The 17340-nt window shown below is 35.4% G+C and overlaps 3 protein-coding genes across 5 annotated transcripts; all 3 read right to left on the bottom strand.

Annotated features, from left to right (window-relative positions):
* Window positions 1–9354: 9354 nt before the first annotated feature.
* On the bottom strand, window positions 9355–12547 carry LOC116924059. 3 transcript variants are annotated; one of them, XM_032930640.2, is made up of 9 exons: window positions 12381–12544; window positions 12178–12309; window positions 11980–12113; window positions 11088–11453; window positions 10836–11028; window positions 10356–10763; window positions 10124–10294; window positions 9866–10062; window positions 9355–9776 (listed from the first exon to the last, which is right to left on the bottom strand). In XM_032930640.2, exons 1-8 carry the CDS (start codon window positions 12410–12412, stop codon window positions 9885–9887), a joined length of 1614 nt encoding a protein of 537 aa, XP_032786531.1. In that variant the 5' UTR covers window positions 12413–12544; the 3' UTR covers window positions 9355–9776; window positions 9866–9884. The 3 variants fall into 3 exon arrangements, with proteins under 3 accessions (XP_032786531.1, XP_032786532.1, XP_032786530.1); XM_032930641.2 differs by lacking the exon at window positions 9355–9776 and having other exon boundaries at window positions 9831–10062; window positions 12387–12547; XM_032930639.2 differs by lacking the exon at window positions 9355–9776 and having other exon boundaries at window positions 9831–10062.
* Window positions 12548–14071: 1524 nt separating this feature from the next.
* On the bottom strand, window positions 14072–15374 carry LOC116924062 (ER lumen protein-retaining receptor). The gene is made up of 6 exons (XM_032930645.2): window positions 15216–15374; window positions 15063–15163; window positions 14915–15003; window positions 14705–14843; window positions 14382–14648; window positions 14072–14320 (listed from the first exon to the last, which is right to left on the bottom strand). The coding sequence occupies exons 1-6, from the start codon at window positions 15304–15306 to the stop codon at window positions 14192–14194; spliced, it is 816 nt and encodes a 271-aa protein (XP_032786536.2). The 5' UTR covers window positions 15307–15374; the 3' UTR covers window positions 14072–14191.
* A 736-nt stretch (window positions 15375–16110) lies between these two features.
* Window positions 16111–16834, bottom strand: LOC116924067 (partner of xrn-2 protein 1). Its single transcript, XM_032930649.2, has 3 exons — window positions 16669–16834; window positions 16463–16594; window positions 16111–16399 (listed from the first exon to the last, which is right to left on the bottom strand). Exons 1-3 carry the CDS (start codon window positions 16698–16700, stop codon window positions 16258–16260), a joined length of 306 nt encoding a protein of 101 aa, XP_032786540.1. The 5' UTR covers window positions 16701–16834; the 3' UTR covers window positions 16111–16257.
* Between the last annotated feature and the right edge of the window lie 506 nt (window positions 16835–17340).

The following is a 17340-nucleotide window of genomic DNA, read 5'->3' as shown; positions in this document are numbered from 1 at the left end:
TGTATTTTTTACTAGATCTAGATTTTTGCGAAAAATGAAAAAGTGGGAAGGCTATACCCTTCTCATTTTTCTCAAAATCTGCAAAATACGAAATCTCTTGAAATTGCTTGAAAATCGCACGGTACATTGTTAATTGAATGCTGATCTTGGGGTAATGATTTGTTTTCTCGACAAATCAGCCATTTTTGAAAAATAATGAATAATTGTGCCGTATCACGCTAGCGCTGTAGCTTGCTGGCGCACAACTTGATTGCCGTTTTTTATGTTTATTTTTAAAACCTTAAGACCTTATACAAAACAAAATCAATTTTCGAAATCAGCGTTCAATTGCGAATCGAAATCATGTATTTTTCACTAGATCTAGATTTTTGCGAAAAATGAAAAAGTGGGAAGGCTATACCCTTCTCATTTTTCTCAAAATCTGCAAAATACGAAATCTCTTGAAATTGCTTGAAAATCGCACAGTATATTTTTAATTGAATGCTGATCTTGGGGTAATGATTTGTTTTCTCGACAAATCAGCACTTATTGAAAAATTATGAATAATTGTGCCGTATCACGCTAGCGCTGTAGCTTGCTGGCGCACAACTTGATTGCCGTTTTTATGTTTATTTTTAAAACCTTAAGACCTTATACAAAACAAAATCAATTTTCGAAATCAGCGTTCAATTGCGAATCGAAATCATGTATTTTTTACTAGATCTAGATTTTTGCGAAAAATGAAAAAGTGGGAAGGCTATACCCTTCTCATTTTTCTCAAAATCTGCAAAATACGAAATCTCTTGAAATTGCTTGAAAATCGCACGGTACATTGTTAATTGAATGCTGATCTTGGGGTAATGATTTGTTTTCTCGACAAATCAGCCATTTTTGAAAAATAATGAATAATTGTGCCGTATCACGCTAGCGCTGTAGCTTGCTGGCGCACAACTTGATTGCCGTTTTTTATGTTTATTTTTAAAACCTTAAGACCTTATACAAAACAAAATCAATTTTCGAAATCAGCGTTCAATTGCGAATCGAAATCATGTATTTTTCACTAGATCTAGATTTTTGCGAAAAATGAAAAAGTGGGAAGGCTATACCCTTCTCATTTTTCTCAAAATCTGCAAAATACGAAATCTCTTGAAATTGCTTGAAAATCGCACGGTACATTGTTAATTGAATGCTGATCTTGGGGTAATGATTTGTTTTCTCGACAAATCAGCCATTTTTGAAAAATAATGAATAATTGTGCCGTATCACGCTAGCGCTGTAGCTTGCTGGCGCACAACTTGATTGCCGTTTTTTATGTTTATTTTTAAAACCTTAAGACCTTATACAAAACAAAATCAATTTTCGAAATCAGCGTTCAATTGCGAATCGAAATCATGTATTTTTCACTAGATCTAGATTTTTGCGAAAAATGAAAAAGTGGGAAGGCTATACCCTTCTCATTTTTCTCAAAATCTGCAAAATACGAAATCTCTTGAAATTGCTTGAAAATCGCACGGTACATTGTTAATTGAATGCTGATCTTGGGGTAATGATTTGTTTTCTCGACAAATCAGCCATTTTTGAAAAATAATGAATAATTGTGCCGTATCACGCTAGCGCTGTAGCTTGCTGGCGCACAACTTGATTGCCGTTTTTTATGTTTATTTTTAAAACCTTAAGACCTTATACAAAACAAAATCAATTTTCGAAATCAGCGTTCAATTGCGAATCGAAATCATGTATTTTTCACTAGATCTAGATTTTTGCGAAAAATGAAAAAGTGGGAAGGCTATACCCTTCTCATTTTTCTCAAAATCTGCAAAATACGAAATCTCTTGAAATTGCTTGAAAATCGCACGGTACATTGTTAATTGAATGCTGATCTTGGGGTAATGATTTGTTTTCTCGACAAATCAGCCATTTTTGAAAAATAATGAATAATTGTGCCGTATCACGCTAGCGCTGTAGCTTGCTGGCGCACAACTTGATTGCCGTTTTTTATGTTTATTTTTAAAACCTTAAGACCTTATACAAAACAAAATCAATTTTCGAAATCAGCGTTCAATTGCGAATCGAAATCATGTATTTTTCACTAGATCTAGATTTTTGCGAAAAATGAAAAAGTGGGAAGGCTATACCCTTCTCATTTTTCTCAAAATCTGCAAAATACGAAATCTCTTGAAATTGCTTGAAAATCGCACAGTATATTTTTAATTGAATGCTGATCTTGGGGTAATGATTTGTTTTCTCGACAAATCAGCACTTATTGAAAAATAATGAATAATTGTGCCGTATCACGCTAGCGCTGTAGCTTGCTGGCGCACAACTTGATTGCCGTTTTTATGTTTATTTTTAAAACCTTAAGACCTTATACAAAACAAAATCAATTTTCGAAATCAGCGTTCAATTGCGAATCGAAATCATGTATTTTTCACTAGATCTAGATTTTTGCGAAAAATGAAAAAGTGGGAAGGCTATACCCTTCTCATTTTTCTCAAAATCTGCAAAATACGAAATCTCTTGAAATTGCTTGAAAATCGCACGGTACATTGTTAATTGAATGCTGATCTTGGGGTAATGATTTGTTTTCTCGACAAATCAGCCATTTTTGAAAAATAATGAATAATTGTGCCGTATCACGCTAGCGCTGTAGCTTGCTGGCGCACAACTTGATTGCCGTTTTTTATGTTTATTTTTAAAACCTTAAGACCTTATACAAAACAAAATCAATTTTCGAAATCAGCGTTCAATTGCGAATCGAAATCATGTATTTTTCACTAGATCTAGATTTTTGCGAAAAATGAAAAAGTGGGAAGGCTATACCCTTCTCATTTTTCTCAAAATCTGCAAAATACGAAATCTCTTGAAATTGCTTGAAAATCGCACAGTATATTTTTAATTGAATGCTGATCTTGGGGTAATGATTTGTTTTCTCGACAAATCAGCACTTATTGAAAAATTATGAATAATTGTGCCGTATCACGCTAGCGCTGTAGCTTGCTGGCGCACAACTTGATTGCCGTTTTTTATGTTTATTTTTAAAACCTTAAGACCTTATACAAAACAAAATCAATTTTCGAAATCAGCGTTCAATTGCGAATCGAAATCATGTATTTTTACTAGATCTAGATTTTTGCGAAAAATGAAAAAGTGGGAAGGCTATACCCTTCTCATTTTTCTCAAAATCTGCAAAATACGAAATCTCTTGAAATTGCTTGAAAATCGCACGGTACATTGTTAATTGAATGCTGATCTTGGGGTAATGATTTGTTTTCTCGACAAATCAGCACTTATTGAAAAATTATGAATAATTGTGCCGTATCACGCTAGCGCTGTAGCTTGCTGGCGCACAACTTGATTGCCGTTTTTTATGTTTATTTTTAAAACCTTAAGACCTTATACAAAACAAAATCAATTTTCGAAATCAGCGTTCAATTGCGAATCGAAATCATGTATTTTTTACTAGATCTAGATTTTTGCGAAAAATGAAAAAGTGGGAAGGCTATACCCTTCTCATTTTTCTCAAAATCTGCAAAATACGAAATCTCTTGAAATTGCTTGAAAATCGCACGGTACATTGTTAATTGAATGCTGATCTTGGGGTAATGATTTGTTTTCTCGACAAATCAGCCATTTTTGAAAAATAATGAATAATTGTGCCGTATCACGCTAGCGCTGTAGCTTGCTGGCGCACAACTTGATTGCCGTTTTTTATGTTTATTTTTAAAACCTTAAGACCTTATACAAAACAAAATCAATTTTCGAAATCAGCGTTCAATTGCGAATCGAAATCATGTATTTTTCACTAGATCTAGATTTTTGCGAAAAATGAAAAAGTGGGAAGGCTATACCCTTCTCATTTTTCTCAAAATCTGCAAAATACGAAATCTCTTGAAATTGCTTGAAAATCGCACAGTATATTTTTAATTGAATGCTGATCTTGGGGTAATGATTTGTTTTCTCGACAAATCAGCACTTATTGAAAAATTATGAATAATTGTGCCGTATCACGCTAGCGCTGTAGCTTGCTGGCGCACAACTTGATTGCCGTTTTTTATGTTTATTTTTAAAACCTTAAGACCTTATACAAAACAAAATCAATTTTCGAAATCAGCGTTCAATTGCGAATCGAAATCATGTATTTTTACTAGATCTAGATTTTTGCGAAAAATGAAAAAGTGGGAAGGCTATACCCTTCTCATTTTTCTCAAAATCTGCAAAATACGAAATCTCTTGAAATTGCTTGAAAATCGCACGGTACATTGTTAATTGAATGCTGATCTTGGGGTAATGATTTGTTTTCTCGACAAATCAGCCATTTTTGAAAAATAATGAATAATTGTGCCGTATCACGCTAGCGCTGTAGCTTGCTGGCGCACAACTTGATTGCCGTTTTTTATGTTTATTTTTAAAACCTTAAGACCTTATACAAAACAAAATCAATTTTCGAAATCAGCGTTCAATTGCGAATCGAAATCATGTATTTTTCACTAGATCTAGATTTTTGCGAAAAATGAAAAAGTGGGAAGGCTATACCCTTCTCATTTTTCTCAAAATCTGCAAAATACGAAATCTCTTGAAATTGCTTGAAAATCGCACAGTATATTTTTAATTGAATGCTGATCTTGGGGTAATGATTTGTTTTCTCGACAAATCAGCACTTATTGAAAAATTATGAATAATTGTGCCGTATCACGCTAGCGCTGTAGCTTGCTGGCGCACAACTTGATTGCCGTTTTTTATGTTTATTTTTAAAACCTTAAGACCTTATACAAAACAAAATCAATTTTCGAAATCAGCGTTCAATTGCGAATCGAAATCATGTATTTTTTACTAGATCTAGATTTTTGCGAAAAATGAAAAAGTGGGAAGGCTATACCCTTCTCATTTTTCTCAAAATCTGCAAAATACGAAATCTCTTGAAATTGCTTGAAAATCGCACGGTACATTGTTAATTGAATGCTGATCTTGGGGTAATGATTTGTTTTCTCGACAAATCAGCCATTTTTGAAAAATAATGAATAATTGTGCCGTATCACGCTAGCGCTGTAGCTTGCTGGCGCACAACTTGATTGCCGTTTTTTATGTTTATTTTTAAAACCTTAAGACCTTATACAAAACAAAATCAATTTTCGAAATCAGCGTTCAATTGCGAATCGAAATCATGTATTTTTACTAGATCTAGATTTTTGCGAAAAATGAAAAAGTGGGAAGGCTATACCCTTCTCATTTTTCTCAAAATCTGCAAAATACGAAATCTCTTGAAATTGCTTGAAAATCGCACGGTATATTTTTAATTGAATGCTGATCTTGGGGTAATGATTTGTTTTCTCGACAAATCAGCACTTTTTGAAAAATTATGAATAATTGTGCCGTATCACGCTAGCGCTGTAGCTTGCTGGCGCACAACTTGATTGCCGTTTTTTATGTTTATTTTTAAAACCTTAAGACCTTATACAAAACAAAATCAATTTTCGAAATCAGCGTTCAATTGCGAATCGAAATCATGTATTTTTTACTAGATCTAGATTTTTGCGAAAAATGAAAAAGTGGGAAGGCTATACCCTTCTCATTTTTCTCAAAATCTGCAAAATACGAAATCTCTTGAAATTGCTTGAAAATCGCACGGTACATTGTTAATTGAATGCTGATCTTGGGGTAATGATTTGTTTTCTCGACAAATCAGCCATTTTTGAAAAATAATGAATAATTGTGCCGTATCACGCTAGCGCTGTAGCTTGCTGGCGCACAACTTGATTGCCGTTTTTTATGTTTATTTTTAAAACCTTAAGACCTTATACAAAACAAAATCAATTTTCGAAATCAGCGTTCAATTGCGAATCGAAATCATGTATTTTTTACTAGATCTAGATTTTTGCGAAAAATGAAAAAGTGGGAAGGCTATACCCTTCTCATTTTTCTCAAAATCTGCAAAATACGAAATCTCTTGAAATTGCTTGAAAATCGCACGGTACATTGTTAATTGAATGCTGATCTTGGGGTAATGATTTGTTTTCTCGACAAATCAGCCATTTTTGAAAAAAATAATGAATAATTGTGCCGTATCACGCTAGCGCTGTAGCTTGCTGGCGCACAACTTGATTGCCGTTTTTTATGTTTATTTTTAAAACCTTAAGACCTTATACAAAACAAAATCAATTTTCGAAATCAGCGTTCAATTGCGAATCGAAATCATGTATTTTTCACTAGATCTAGATTTTTGCGAAAAATGAAAAAGTGGGAAGGCTATACCCTTCTCATTTTTCTCAAAATCTGCAAAATACGAAATCTCTTGAAATTGCTTGAAAATCGCACAGTATATTTTTAATTGAATGCTGATCTTGGGGTAATGATTTGTTTTCTCGACAAATCAGCACTTATTGAAAAATTATGAATAATTGTGCCGTATCACGCTAGCGCTGTAGCTTGCTGGCGCACAACTTGATTGCCGTTTTTTATGTTTATTTTTAAAACCTTAAGACCTTATACAAAACAAAATCAATTTTCGAAATCAGCGTTCAATTGCGAATCGAAATCATGTATTTTTTACTAGATCTAGATTTTTGCGAAAAATGAAAAAGTGGGAAGGCTATACCCTTCTCATTTTTCTCAAAATCTGCAAAATACGAAATCTCTTGAAATTGCTTGAAAATCGCACGGTACATTGTTAATTGAATGCTGATCTTGGGGTAATGATTTGTTTTCTCGACAAATCAGCACTTTTTTGAAAAATTAATGAATAATTGTGCCGTATCACGCTAGCGCTGTAGCTTGCTGGCGCACAACTTGATTGCCGTTTTTTATGTTTATTTTTAAAACCTTAAGACCTTATACAAAACAAAATCAATTTTCGAAATCAGCGTTCAATTGCGAATCGAAATCATGTATTTTTCACTAGATCTAGATTTTTGCGAAAAATGAAAAAGTGGGAAGGCTATACCCTTCTCATTTTTCTCAAAATCTGCAAAATACGAAATCTCTTGAAATTGCTTGAAAATCGCACAGTATATTTTTAATTGAATGCTGATCTTGGGGTAATGATTTGTTTTCTCGACAAATCAGCACTTATTGAAAAATTATGAATAATTGTGCCGTATCACGCTAGCGCTGTAGCTTGCTGGCGCACAACTTGATTGCCGTTTTTTATGTTTATTTTTAAAACCTTAAGACCTTATACAAAACAAAATCAATTTTCGAAATCAGCGTTCAATTGCGAATCGAAATCATGTATTTTTCACTAGATCTAGATTTTTGCGAAAAATGAAAAAGTGGGAAGGCTATACCCTTCTCATTTTTCTCAAAATCTGCAAAATACGAAATCTCTTGAAATTGCTTGAAAATCGCACGGTACATTGTTAATTGAATGCTGATCTTGGGGTAATGATTTGTTTTCTCGACAAATCAGCCATTTTTGAAAAATAATGAATAATTGTGCCGTATCACGCTAGCGCTGTAGCTTGCTGGCGCACAACTTGATTGCCGTTTTTTATGTTTATTTTTAAAACCTTAAGACCTTATACAAAACAAAATCAATTTTCGAAATCAGCGTTCAATTGCGAATCGAAATCATGTATTTTTCACTAGATCTAGATTTTTGCGAAAAATGAAAAAGTGGGAAGGCTATACCCTTCTCATTTTTCTCAAAATCTGCAAAATACGAAATCTCTTGAAATTGCTTGAAAATCGCACAGTATATTTTTAATTGAATGCTGATCTTGGGGTAATGATTTGTTTTCTCGACAAATCAGCACTTATTGAAAAATTATGAATAATTGTGCCGTATCACGCTAGCGCTGTAGCTTGCTGGCGCACAACTTGATTGCCGTTTTTTATGTTTATTTTTAAAACCTTAAGACCTTATACAAAACAAAATCAATTTTCGAAATCAGCGTTCAATTGCGAATCGAAATCATGTATTTTTCACTAGATCTAGATTTTTGCGAAAAATGAAAAAGTGGGAAGGCTATACCCTTCTCATTTTTCTCAAAATCTGCAAAATACGAAATCTCTTGAAATTGCTTGAAAATCGCACGGTACATTGTTAATTGAATGCTGATCTTGGGGTAATGATTTGTTTTCTCGACAAATCAGCCATTTTTGAAAAATAATGAATAATTGTGCCGTATCACGCTAGCGCTGTAGCTTGCTGGCGCACAACTTGATTGCCGTTTTTTATGTTTATTTTTAAAACCTTAAGACCTTATACAAAACAAAATCAATTTTCGAAATCAGCGTTCAATTGCGAATCGAAATCATGTATTTTTCACTAGATCTAGATTTTTGCGAAAAATGAAAAAGTGGGAAGGCTATACCCTTCTCATTTTTCTCAAAATCTGCAAAATACGAAATCTCTTGAAATTGCTTGAAAATCGCACAGTATATTTTTAATTGAATGCTGATCTTGGGGTAATGATTTGTTTTCTCGACAAATCAGCACTTATTGAAAAATTATGAATAATTGTGCCGTATCACGCTAGCGCTGTAGCTTGCTGGCGCACAACTTGATTGCCGTTTTTATGTTTATTTTTAAAACCTTAAGACCTTATACAAAACAAAATCAATTTTCGAAATCAGCGTTCAATTGCGAATCGAAATCATGTATTTTTCACTAGATCTAGATTTTTGCGAAAAATGAAAAAGTGGGAAGGCTATACCCTTCTCATTTTTCTCAAAATCTGCAAAATACGAAATCTCTTGAAATTGCTTGAAAATCGCACGGTACATTGTTAATTGAATGCTGATCTTGGTGTAATGATTTGTTTTCTCGACAAATCAGCCATTTTTGAAAAATAATGAATAATTGTGCCGTATCACGCTAGCGCTGTAGCTTGCTGGCGCACAACTTGATTGCCGTTTTTTATGTTTATTTTTAAAACCTTAAGACCTTATACAAAACAAAATCAATTTTCGAAATCAGCGTTCAATTGCGAATCGAAATCATGTATTTTTCACTAGATCTAGATTTTTGCGAAAAATGAAAAAGTGGGAAGGCTATACCCTTCTCATTTTTCTCAAAATCTACAAAATACGAAATCTCTTGAAATTGCTTGAAAATCGCACGGTACATTGTTAATTGAATGCTGATCTTGGGGTAATGATTTGTTTTCTCGACAAATCAGCACTTATTGAAAAATTATGAATAATTGTGCCGTATCACGCTAGCGCTGTAGCTTGCTGGCGCACAACTTGATTGCCGTTTTTTATGTTTATTTTTAAAACCTTAAGACCTTATACAAATTGTTAATTGAATACTGATCTAGGCGCAATGTTTTTCTCGTTAAATCAGCTGTTTTAAAATACACTGAGCAACTTACGCTAGCGCTGTAGCATGCTAGCGCCCTAACTGAACTAACACAAATAATTAAAAAAACTATGAAATCCACGGAAAAACTAAGTTGATTTTTATGATCCTTGTTCAATTTCATATTTTAAAGAAAAAGTCGGGCTTATTTCATTGGTTTTTTTTTTAGTTCGATTTTTTTACTACTGTCGGACTGGGTTGGTGTAGGGAGGGGGGCTGCTGTCGGGGTGGACTAGTGTCGGTTTACCCTCGTGGGCTACTGTCGGGTGGTCCAATGTCGCGTTCCCGGCCATTAAATGTCAATGTAGAAGCTTAGTGTGTCAGAAGCTGGATCGGTACGGCATCTGCTTCTCAATTATAAGGTCTATGGTTTGATTCTTACCAAGATTCAATACAAGATTGAACGATTCAATGTTTTTTTTCCAAGTTTGTTGGGTTTGTTTTCAAAGTTGTTTTCCGTTTACGAGTGTGGTTTACTAGACCTTCTACTGGAAGTAGACTATGTAAATTGAACATATCAAATTTATAAGAAATGAAAGCAGAAAATCTTTAATCGGTTTTGACAACGATTTTTATTAAGAGCTATACCGATGTGTTGTTGTCGCCCCTATTCCGTTGGAGGAATTAGATACATTTTTTCAAAAAGGGGATCTTCTCCTTGGGATTCAATCAACTCATTGAGAAGTTCAACGAGAGGCCGTTTTCTACGCGATCGGCGAACGGTCAGTTGGCGATTGGGTTCTCTTCCAATACTCGATGAATGCAATTTCAATTTATGGGCAATTCTAAAGAGGTATTAAGAATAGATAAGTAAAAATATTGATGCATTTAATTTTAAAAAAGTACAAATGAATTCGTTTTCTTTGGTCAGTAGAAAACTCGTTGGAAAAAATGATGGTGTGCACAGAAAAACTGTTCATATAATTGTTTAGGTAACGGCGAATTAGCTTGACAAATGAATTTTTGCCTCCAGAGCCATCATATCCAATGCCTTTTCTGCCGACAATCACATCAGATCTAAGAAAAATAAAAGTTTATTGAAAAAAATTAATTTTGACGCTTAAATAACAGTTACTACTTTATAGGTTCCACAATCCCTTGTTTCTTTGCACCAAGTCCGGTCCCCTCACTCCACCCCATCTTCTTCATCATTTTCATAGCAGCGGCACAGTTAACGGGTTGCGCTGCAATACTTTCTTCTTTGGACAAGACCTCGAAGGCGCTATTTGTGGATAAATGTTTTCCTTCCATGACGTCCTTTGTTATGGTGGTCCTCACTGAGTTTTCCGTTCGAGCTTGTCTGATGTCTTCCTCCAGCGCTATGAAGTGGTCGATTGAAATGCAGATTGTATCAGTAATGATCATCTGATAATGTGTTTTTTCCAAAATAGGAAACGCCAGTTCGTAGACGCCTCTCTGCGACATCTTTTCGTTTTCGTGATACGAAGATACGATCTTTCTGCCACCTATATACAGCACTGATTGCCTTTAATACGACATAAAATTCACCATATCAAAACCAGGAATCAGATAATTGCCAATATAAGTAAATAGTTACCACTGTCCTTGTTGTTTAAAAAAAAAATTCTTGACTTTAAGGTCAACTGAGGATAAACGAGCCGAAGTTTCAATTATTATCCGATAACTTGGTACCGAGTTAGCTTTGTTTTTGGCATGTTTTGTGATTTTTTTTCTTTGGATATCTGGCATAATTATTACAAAATTTGGTATCCTGGGTCCTACATCCTCATCTATTTTGTAAGATAGATTTAAAGGTAACACAATTTAATGACTAAAATTTTTATTTTGCCTTTTTCCCATGTCCGTTTCTTGGAAGCTGGTTGAACAAACGCCTCGTGTTCTTCGTAAGTTTGTGAATCATTCTGAGTTATCGTACACTCATAATTTTCAGCATTCTTAAGAGAAAGTTTTTCGGTGGCACGAGTTTCTTTTTTTCTTTTTCTCTTCTTGGATGATTCTACATTATTGCCATTCTCGATATAAGCTGCTGAGGGCGGATTCAGTTGAGTAGTATCTCTCTCACTTAACTCATTATTGTCATTGCCAGAGATATTTTTCAAATTACTGGATAAAATGGCGCCCATGAAATATCTTGCATTTGACTCTGCAGTATTCTTTTCGATTTGACATTTGGACGTAGTTGCATGTCGAAAGCCTAGACGTTCGAACATAAAAAAAAAAATAAAATTCACACATTCTGTTAAACTAAATAGGTATAGATCTAGCTTTTGTGTTTGAAAACCATCAAAAGTGACAGAAGATAATTGTTAAATGAACTATTGGAAATAAAGCTATAAAATATTGTTTCATGCGAAACTCTTATCAAAGTATCATTCTCAACTCTTCCCCTTCCTGGAAAGAGGAATGTGGGTTTCCATCTTGTCATAGAGAAGGAGAGAGACATAATCTTGGACTTTGGCAACATAATCTTTAAAAAAATTATGTTGCCAAAGTTAAATAAATCATAATTTCAAAAGACATGAACCAAAGCACATCAAAATCACGTAGTTATCAAAATCAAGTAGTCATAAATCATAAGCCACTGTTAGGTGGGTTTTCTTTTTAGAATATTAAATTGTATATAAAAAAATCTAAAGCAAAATGGTAATAACTAAATCAATCATGCCTTCTTAAGAAACCATAGATTCTCTTTGAATAAACACAATATAAAACGTACTGACCTTTGACTTTGGAACTTGCTGCATCAGAGGCTTCCACAAATGTCCTTTGAAGTCTTGCTTTTTGTTTTTCTCTAAAGCCTTCTATAATATTCTTTGATAGTTCCATAACAGTTTTCATAGTTTCAACAGGGTACCTAGAATAGTTAATATTGATAACGAATGATGCTGTTTTAGTGGGAAGTAAAAAATAAAATATACTTTGCTCCCAAAAATTCCATGTTCACAAGAACCTGGGCAAGACAGACTACACGTTCTTTTGGAAAACGATGCTTGTGTGTTTCAATGAATTTTCTTTTCAGCTCCCATTGCTCATCAGGTTCAAATTTGTTTCTGTTGGCAAATATATGATATGGAATTATATACTTAGGTATGTATGCCCCATTTTTCAAATGAAAGCCTACCTGTACCTGTCGATATTCCAATCTTCTTTCATGGCGACGTACGTCTAGAATGCTCAGCTATTATAAAAGTAAAAATACAAAAAGGTTAACCACGCTTTGGTTTATGTATCATAGTACAACATTTAAATCCCTTGTTGCATGACTGAATCGTCTGTAAGTTGATGGTGAATACTAATCAGCAACTTAAAAGTTGATGAAGCAGAGTCATAGATAGACCCGACCGCCCCGACCCAAAACCCCCCGTTTTTTTTTTTATAGTAATCCCCGCAAGAGGGTAGGCCTACCTAGGGCTCGGCCCCGGTTCTCGAAAACCAGGGTTACCCGCGGATCGTCGCCAAAAATAGTCGCCCATGGGCGATCTGGGTAGCCTATTTGCTAAAATAGGTAGACTGGGCCGGTTTTGATGGGTAAACGGGTATACCCACCACCATCTTGAAAAATGGCGGCGGGGATGGCGCCAAGTTAAAAAAAAGGGAGGGTAGCAAAAAAGTTTCTGGGAAAATCCCATCTTGTAGCGGAAATTCAAAGCACATGACTAAATTCCGGGAAAACCCGGGTAGTCAGGCAAAAAAACAGGGTAATCGGGTAGAAAATCGGGGCTAACCGGTTTTGAAATTATGATACCCACTTAAAACCCGGGTAGGTAGTGGGCACAAAGTCTCAAGAACCGTTACCCACCAGATCCAATTTTTTAGCCGAGAAGAACTACCCATTCGCCCAGATACCTACCCAGATACCTACCCATTGGACGCGGGGCCGAGCCCTAGGCCTACCCCTTTTCTGAGAGGGAAAATAAGCCATAGTGGAGGAACCAGGGGTCTATGACTCTGGATGAAGAAATGAGTAGGGTTCGGCCCGGGCAGAGTCGTAGAATTACATACAGTATATAGTCATAGATTAGTTTACTTTTCGACGATAAAAATATTTTCAAAACATTTTAATTATCGAGCAATGATTTAATTAAAACGCGAAGAATTCAGGAATAAAAATTTGCTTTTTTTAGTTTATTGAATTCATATCATTCATCGAAAAGTCGGTTACTTTCTATACAAGAGCTGGTGTGATTTTGTTTTTAAAAAATTGAGACACTCAAAAACAAATTTCGTTAATTTTTATAGAATTTGTGTTTAAGTTAAATGTTTCCTAATCATGATTTTATTCTAAATTTTTGGACGTAAAAATAATTTGTGTAAGTTAAGCGTAAGTATTATTATTTTAAGATTTAACTTTCTAATGTGGCCTATTTTTAAAAGGAATCGTTTAAATATAATTTAACTGTGTAGGATATATATATTTGTATAATATTATTAACTAATATCTAGTGCATAAGTTGTGCTGCTGTCGGCATTTTAAAACGCTCTAATTCTACATGTGTTTAATGGCGAAAAAGCTTGCATTTTTCTATTATTTGCCATTCGATGCCCTAACATGCCCTTGGCTACTTGACCAAAGCTGAAATCACGTGACTATTAGACTTAGTTACCATCGCGGCCATTGGCAATCGTCTGCTTTTAGCTTTGCTAAAGTATTAAAATTGTGTCGCTGAGGGCAGCATATTGAAAGACGCGACAAAACGGTACAAAGAAGTGATTCACATTCGTCTTACCGATTCGTCGCGTTGGCTGAGATCAAGTTGAATCTATGACTCTGGTTTGGATAGTCTGAACATTCCAGACGAGAAGGACAACAACTGCTGGTTAACTTTGTAATCAAGAAAGTTTTTCAACTGTTGTAGAGTGCATTCTGCTCTACCAGAACCTGGCATTGTATACAATTTGAGAATTTGATGGATACGTTCAACAGGGAGAACTTCAAGATTCGTCAACATGCCCACAATGTATAGCTAATAAATTTGTTTCTTCCTCTGATTTTTTGTCATTTTCCTCCTCGTCGTCGTCTTCTTCCTTTTCCTCCATTTTTGCCAGCGTTTCTAATAGAATCTACAAAAATTGGAAATTCGAAAGGCGTCGGATTAGGTGATGTTGGTGTCTTATTAGATACCTTATGTCCTGTAAAAGTCGGGTCATTTTCATCCACCTTAAAGCGATCGGTAGAAATTTCCTGAAGGACATCATGTGTCTGCCAAACATACAAACTAACATAAAAACAAACATACAATGTAGTTTGAACGATGCCAGCTATGACAGCAATCCAGTCTTGGAAGCCCTCATCATAATAGTAACGGTAGATCCAGTTGAAGATGTAGAGGGCACGGTATGAACCCAAAGCAAACAAGTAGTATGATATCATAGATTCAGCCTCGCCCGTCTTTGAATTCAGTATTAGAATATGTCTTCCAATAACTATAAGTTAGGTTTAGTCACCTTAAACATCATGTAAAACTGAGGCAAGATAGCTACTGCTTCTAGGTAGATGGAGAAAGCCCATAGAACTTCCATAACAGAAAATTCGTATTTAAAAAGAAGAGCTAAAGCAGCAACAGGAATCAGCAACAATTTCACTCTTAAGAATATAAATTATTTTAAAACTACAAAATTTCTACATTCTAACATGAATGTTATAAAAATCTTTACCTGAATGTGTCCTGGTTTTGGTCATAAGTAGCTCTAAATTTAACGTAGATTAAATAAAGGATGCCATAGGATGTAGCGATGAATACCACCTAATCCGTAAAATTGCATGAAATTTCTGTGAATATATATGATAGAAAACTGGACTTACCTTCAAGAAAGAGTTGTAAAGGGAGTAATAGTATGTGAACAAATCCAAGTACCGGGTTGTGTAGACCAAAGCAAACAAAAATTGAGACTTACCGGAAATACCTAAAAACAATGACATAGAGGTATGATTTAAGAAATGTTCCTTCTCAGATACCTGCACACGAGTAGGTCTTCCATATCTTCAACAGAAGAATGACAATAGCTAGGAGGTGAGAAAGGTCTCCCAACAGTCGAAAGATGTTCATTGTGATCTAGATTATATTCTAATGATCCAAGTTTTGGAAGTCGCATTTAGACGACAAATGTTTATTTTTTTTTTTTTATTTTTTTTTTTTTTCTTTAATTAGGTGCCACTGGCCATGGCTGGGCGCCACTGGTTACAGTTTACGGGCTTGGATTTGGCCCTTATACACCGATAGATCGACCTCGATTAGTTCTAATCGAGTTAATCACCTCGCCCTCACTGAAAAGGGCTTTCGGGGCTCCATCAGGGTGCCGCTTCATCAACCCGGGCGGGGGGAAATCAAGGGTTGCCCCGATTGCCCCGACGAGTCAAACATTAGCTTGGTAAAGCACAATCGGAGGGAGCGAGGCTTGCGAAAAGTGACGTGGGGCGTACAAGAGTAGTTTGACTATCTAATCTATGACTCTGGTAAGAGTAATTGGGTAGATCTTCTTCTCTCAAGAATTGGACCCGGTTTGTAACGGTTCTTCTTTTTTTTGCCCACTACCTGGGTTTTACGTCGGCAATGAAATACCGAAACAGGTTCTATTACCCGGTTACAAACCCAGTTTGCATGCTTTCTACCCCATTAATCGGGGTACCGAGGTAAAAAGTGGTGCATCTATAGGGAAGGTCACTTTGTTCTAATAATCCTAATCTGCAAATCTAGTTATTTCTAGCACCTATATGTAAGATTAGGAAACCATGAGCTTTTTAATTACTCACAGCGAGATGAATTATGCAGAGGGATTGCTAACTTCTTTCAAAAATATAAAATAGTAATCAATCTACAGATTGTGCCTGAGTTCAATAGAACTAGAACCTCTAAGTAGAAATATACAATGTATGGTTTAGAGTTAACTGACTCTGCATCAGACTTTACATCCATTGATGATACATTGCAATAGTTAGGTGAAATGTTGTCAACTTTGGTTATTACAAATAGTAAATCATGAAGCAGGTGAAACCATGGCTATCTTCGATTGACTTTGGCACTCGCTGCAGCAGCAGCTCCAACAAATGTTCTCTGCAACCTTGTCTTTTGCCTTTCTCTAAATTCACCGACAATTTCTTCTGACAGTTCTGCAACAGTTTTCATTGTTTCAGCAGGGTATCTAACACAATCAACATTGGAATAGAAGTATGTTTTTATGCCGACTTGGTAAAGGAAGGGTTACTTTGTTCCTAAAAATTCCATGTTCACTAGAACTTGGGCAAGGCAGACCACACGATCTTCGGGGAAAAGACTTTTGTGAGTTTCCATGAATTTCTTTTTCAGTTCCCATTGTTCATCAGGTTCAAACTTATTCCTGTTTCAATTAGAATCAATTCAACAGATATTAACAACATACTGTCAACAAAAACTATCCCACCGAAATCTAACCTATACTTCTCCACTTCCCAGTCATCCTCCATGATTTGTTTTAGGCCTGCAGCAAATTACTTAAAAAGATACAACAAAACCGCGACGAAGTTAGTTGAAGGCAATAACGTCAAAACTTGGCTGTCGAGACTGAAAAGTCTGGTCTGCTAAGAAAAGCCAAGGTCTTAGCTAATCAGCATGACCTGTACGCTGGCTTAAAGCAATCTGGCAATTATGCTTATTCACCATTTTTCCCATTGGGTCGCACCCGACCCAAGTGAAAGGCGATGATGAATCAGTAAGACAAAGCGTCATTATTGGTAACAAAACTATCAGAGTAACAAAAAGTACGTCGAAGAATGGAAAACCCAAAGTTACTTGGCATGACCTTTACCTAAATGATGAAAATAGGCTCTAGCAGCATCTCGTCATCGTCGACCTTGACCGCTATCCGTAAAGAAATTGGAAAAAACCCAAAACTTTCACTTTTTTCACGGAACCTCCGTTTCTTGAAATAAAAATTCTTTGGAAAGAAAGCGATATATTCCACAAGATAAAGTCACCGGAAGAGTTTTCACCTTGACTCTTGTAATAAAATAACCGCACGCGTCACAGAAACTGACCAATGGGCGTAGTAGGCGGATAAAGCGGGATATCCTGACCTCAAAATGGAAGTGATACTTTGACAACTAA

This window comes from Daphnia magna, linkage group LG5, assembly GCF_020631705.1.
Source record: "Daphnia magna isolate NIES linkage group LG5, ASM2063170v1.1, whole genome shotgun sequence".
Classification (NCBI taxonomy): Eukaryota; Metazoa; Arthropoda; class Branchiopoda; order Diplostraca; family Daphniidae; genus Daphnia; species Daphnia magna.
The sequence above is the reverse complement of the archived record's forward strand: the minus strand, read 5'-3'. Positions and strand labels throughout refer to the sequence as shown.

Bases quoted from the DNA above. Each gene is read 5' to 3' on its own strand.
- LOC116924059 (XM_032930640.2), bottom strand. From the start codon at position 12,412: ATGAAAGAAGATTGGAATATCGACAGGTACAG. The intron at 11,454-11,979 runs GTCAGTACGTTT...TCGAACGTCTAG, and splicing joins AGCAAGTTCCAAAGTCAAAG to GCTTTCGACATGCAACTACG. The intron at 10,764-10,835 runs GTAACTATTTAC...GTCGTATTAAAG, and splicing joins TTTAAACAACAAGGACAGTG to GCAATCAGTGCTGTATATAG.
- LOC116924062 (XM_032930645.2), bottom strand. From the start codon at position 15,306: ATGAACATCTTTCGACTGTTGGGAGACCTTTCTCACCTCCTAGCTATT. The intron at 14,844-14,914 runs GTAAAGATTTTT...TATATTCTTAAG, and splicing joins CAAAACCAGGACACATTCAG to AGTGAAATTGTTGCTGATTC. The intron at 14,321-14,381 runs GTATCTAATAAG...CAATTTTTGTAG, and splicing joins CGACTTTTACAGGACATAAG to ATTCTATTAGAAACGCTGGC.
- LOC116924067 (XM_032930649.2), bottom strand. From the start codon at position 16,700: ATGGAGGATGACTGGGAAGTGGAGAAGTATAG. The intron at 16,595-16,668 runs GTTAGATTTCGG...TAATTGAAACAG, and splicing joins TGGGAAGTGGAGAAGTATAG to GAATAAGTTTGAACCTGATG. The intron at 16,400-16,462 runs GTAACCCTTCCT...TGATTGTGTTAG, and splicing joins ATGGAATTTTTAGGAACAAA to ATACCCTGCTGAAACAATGA.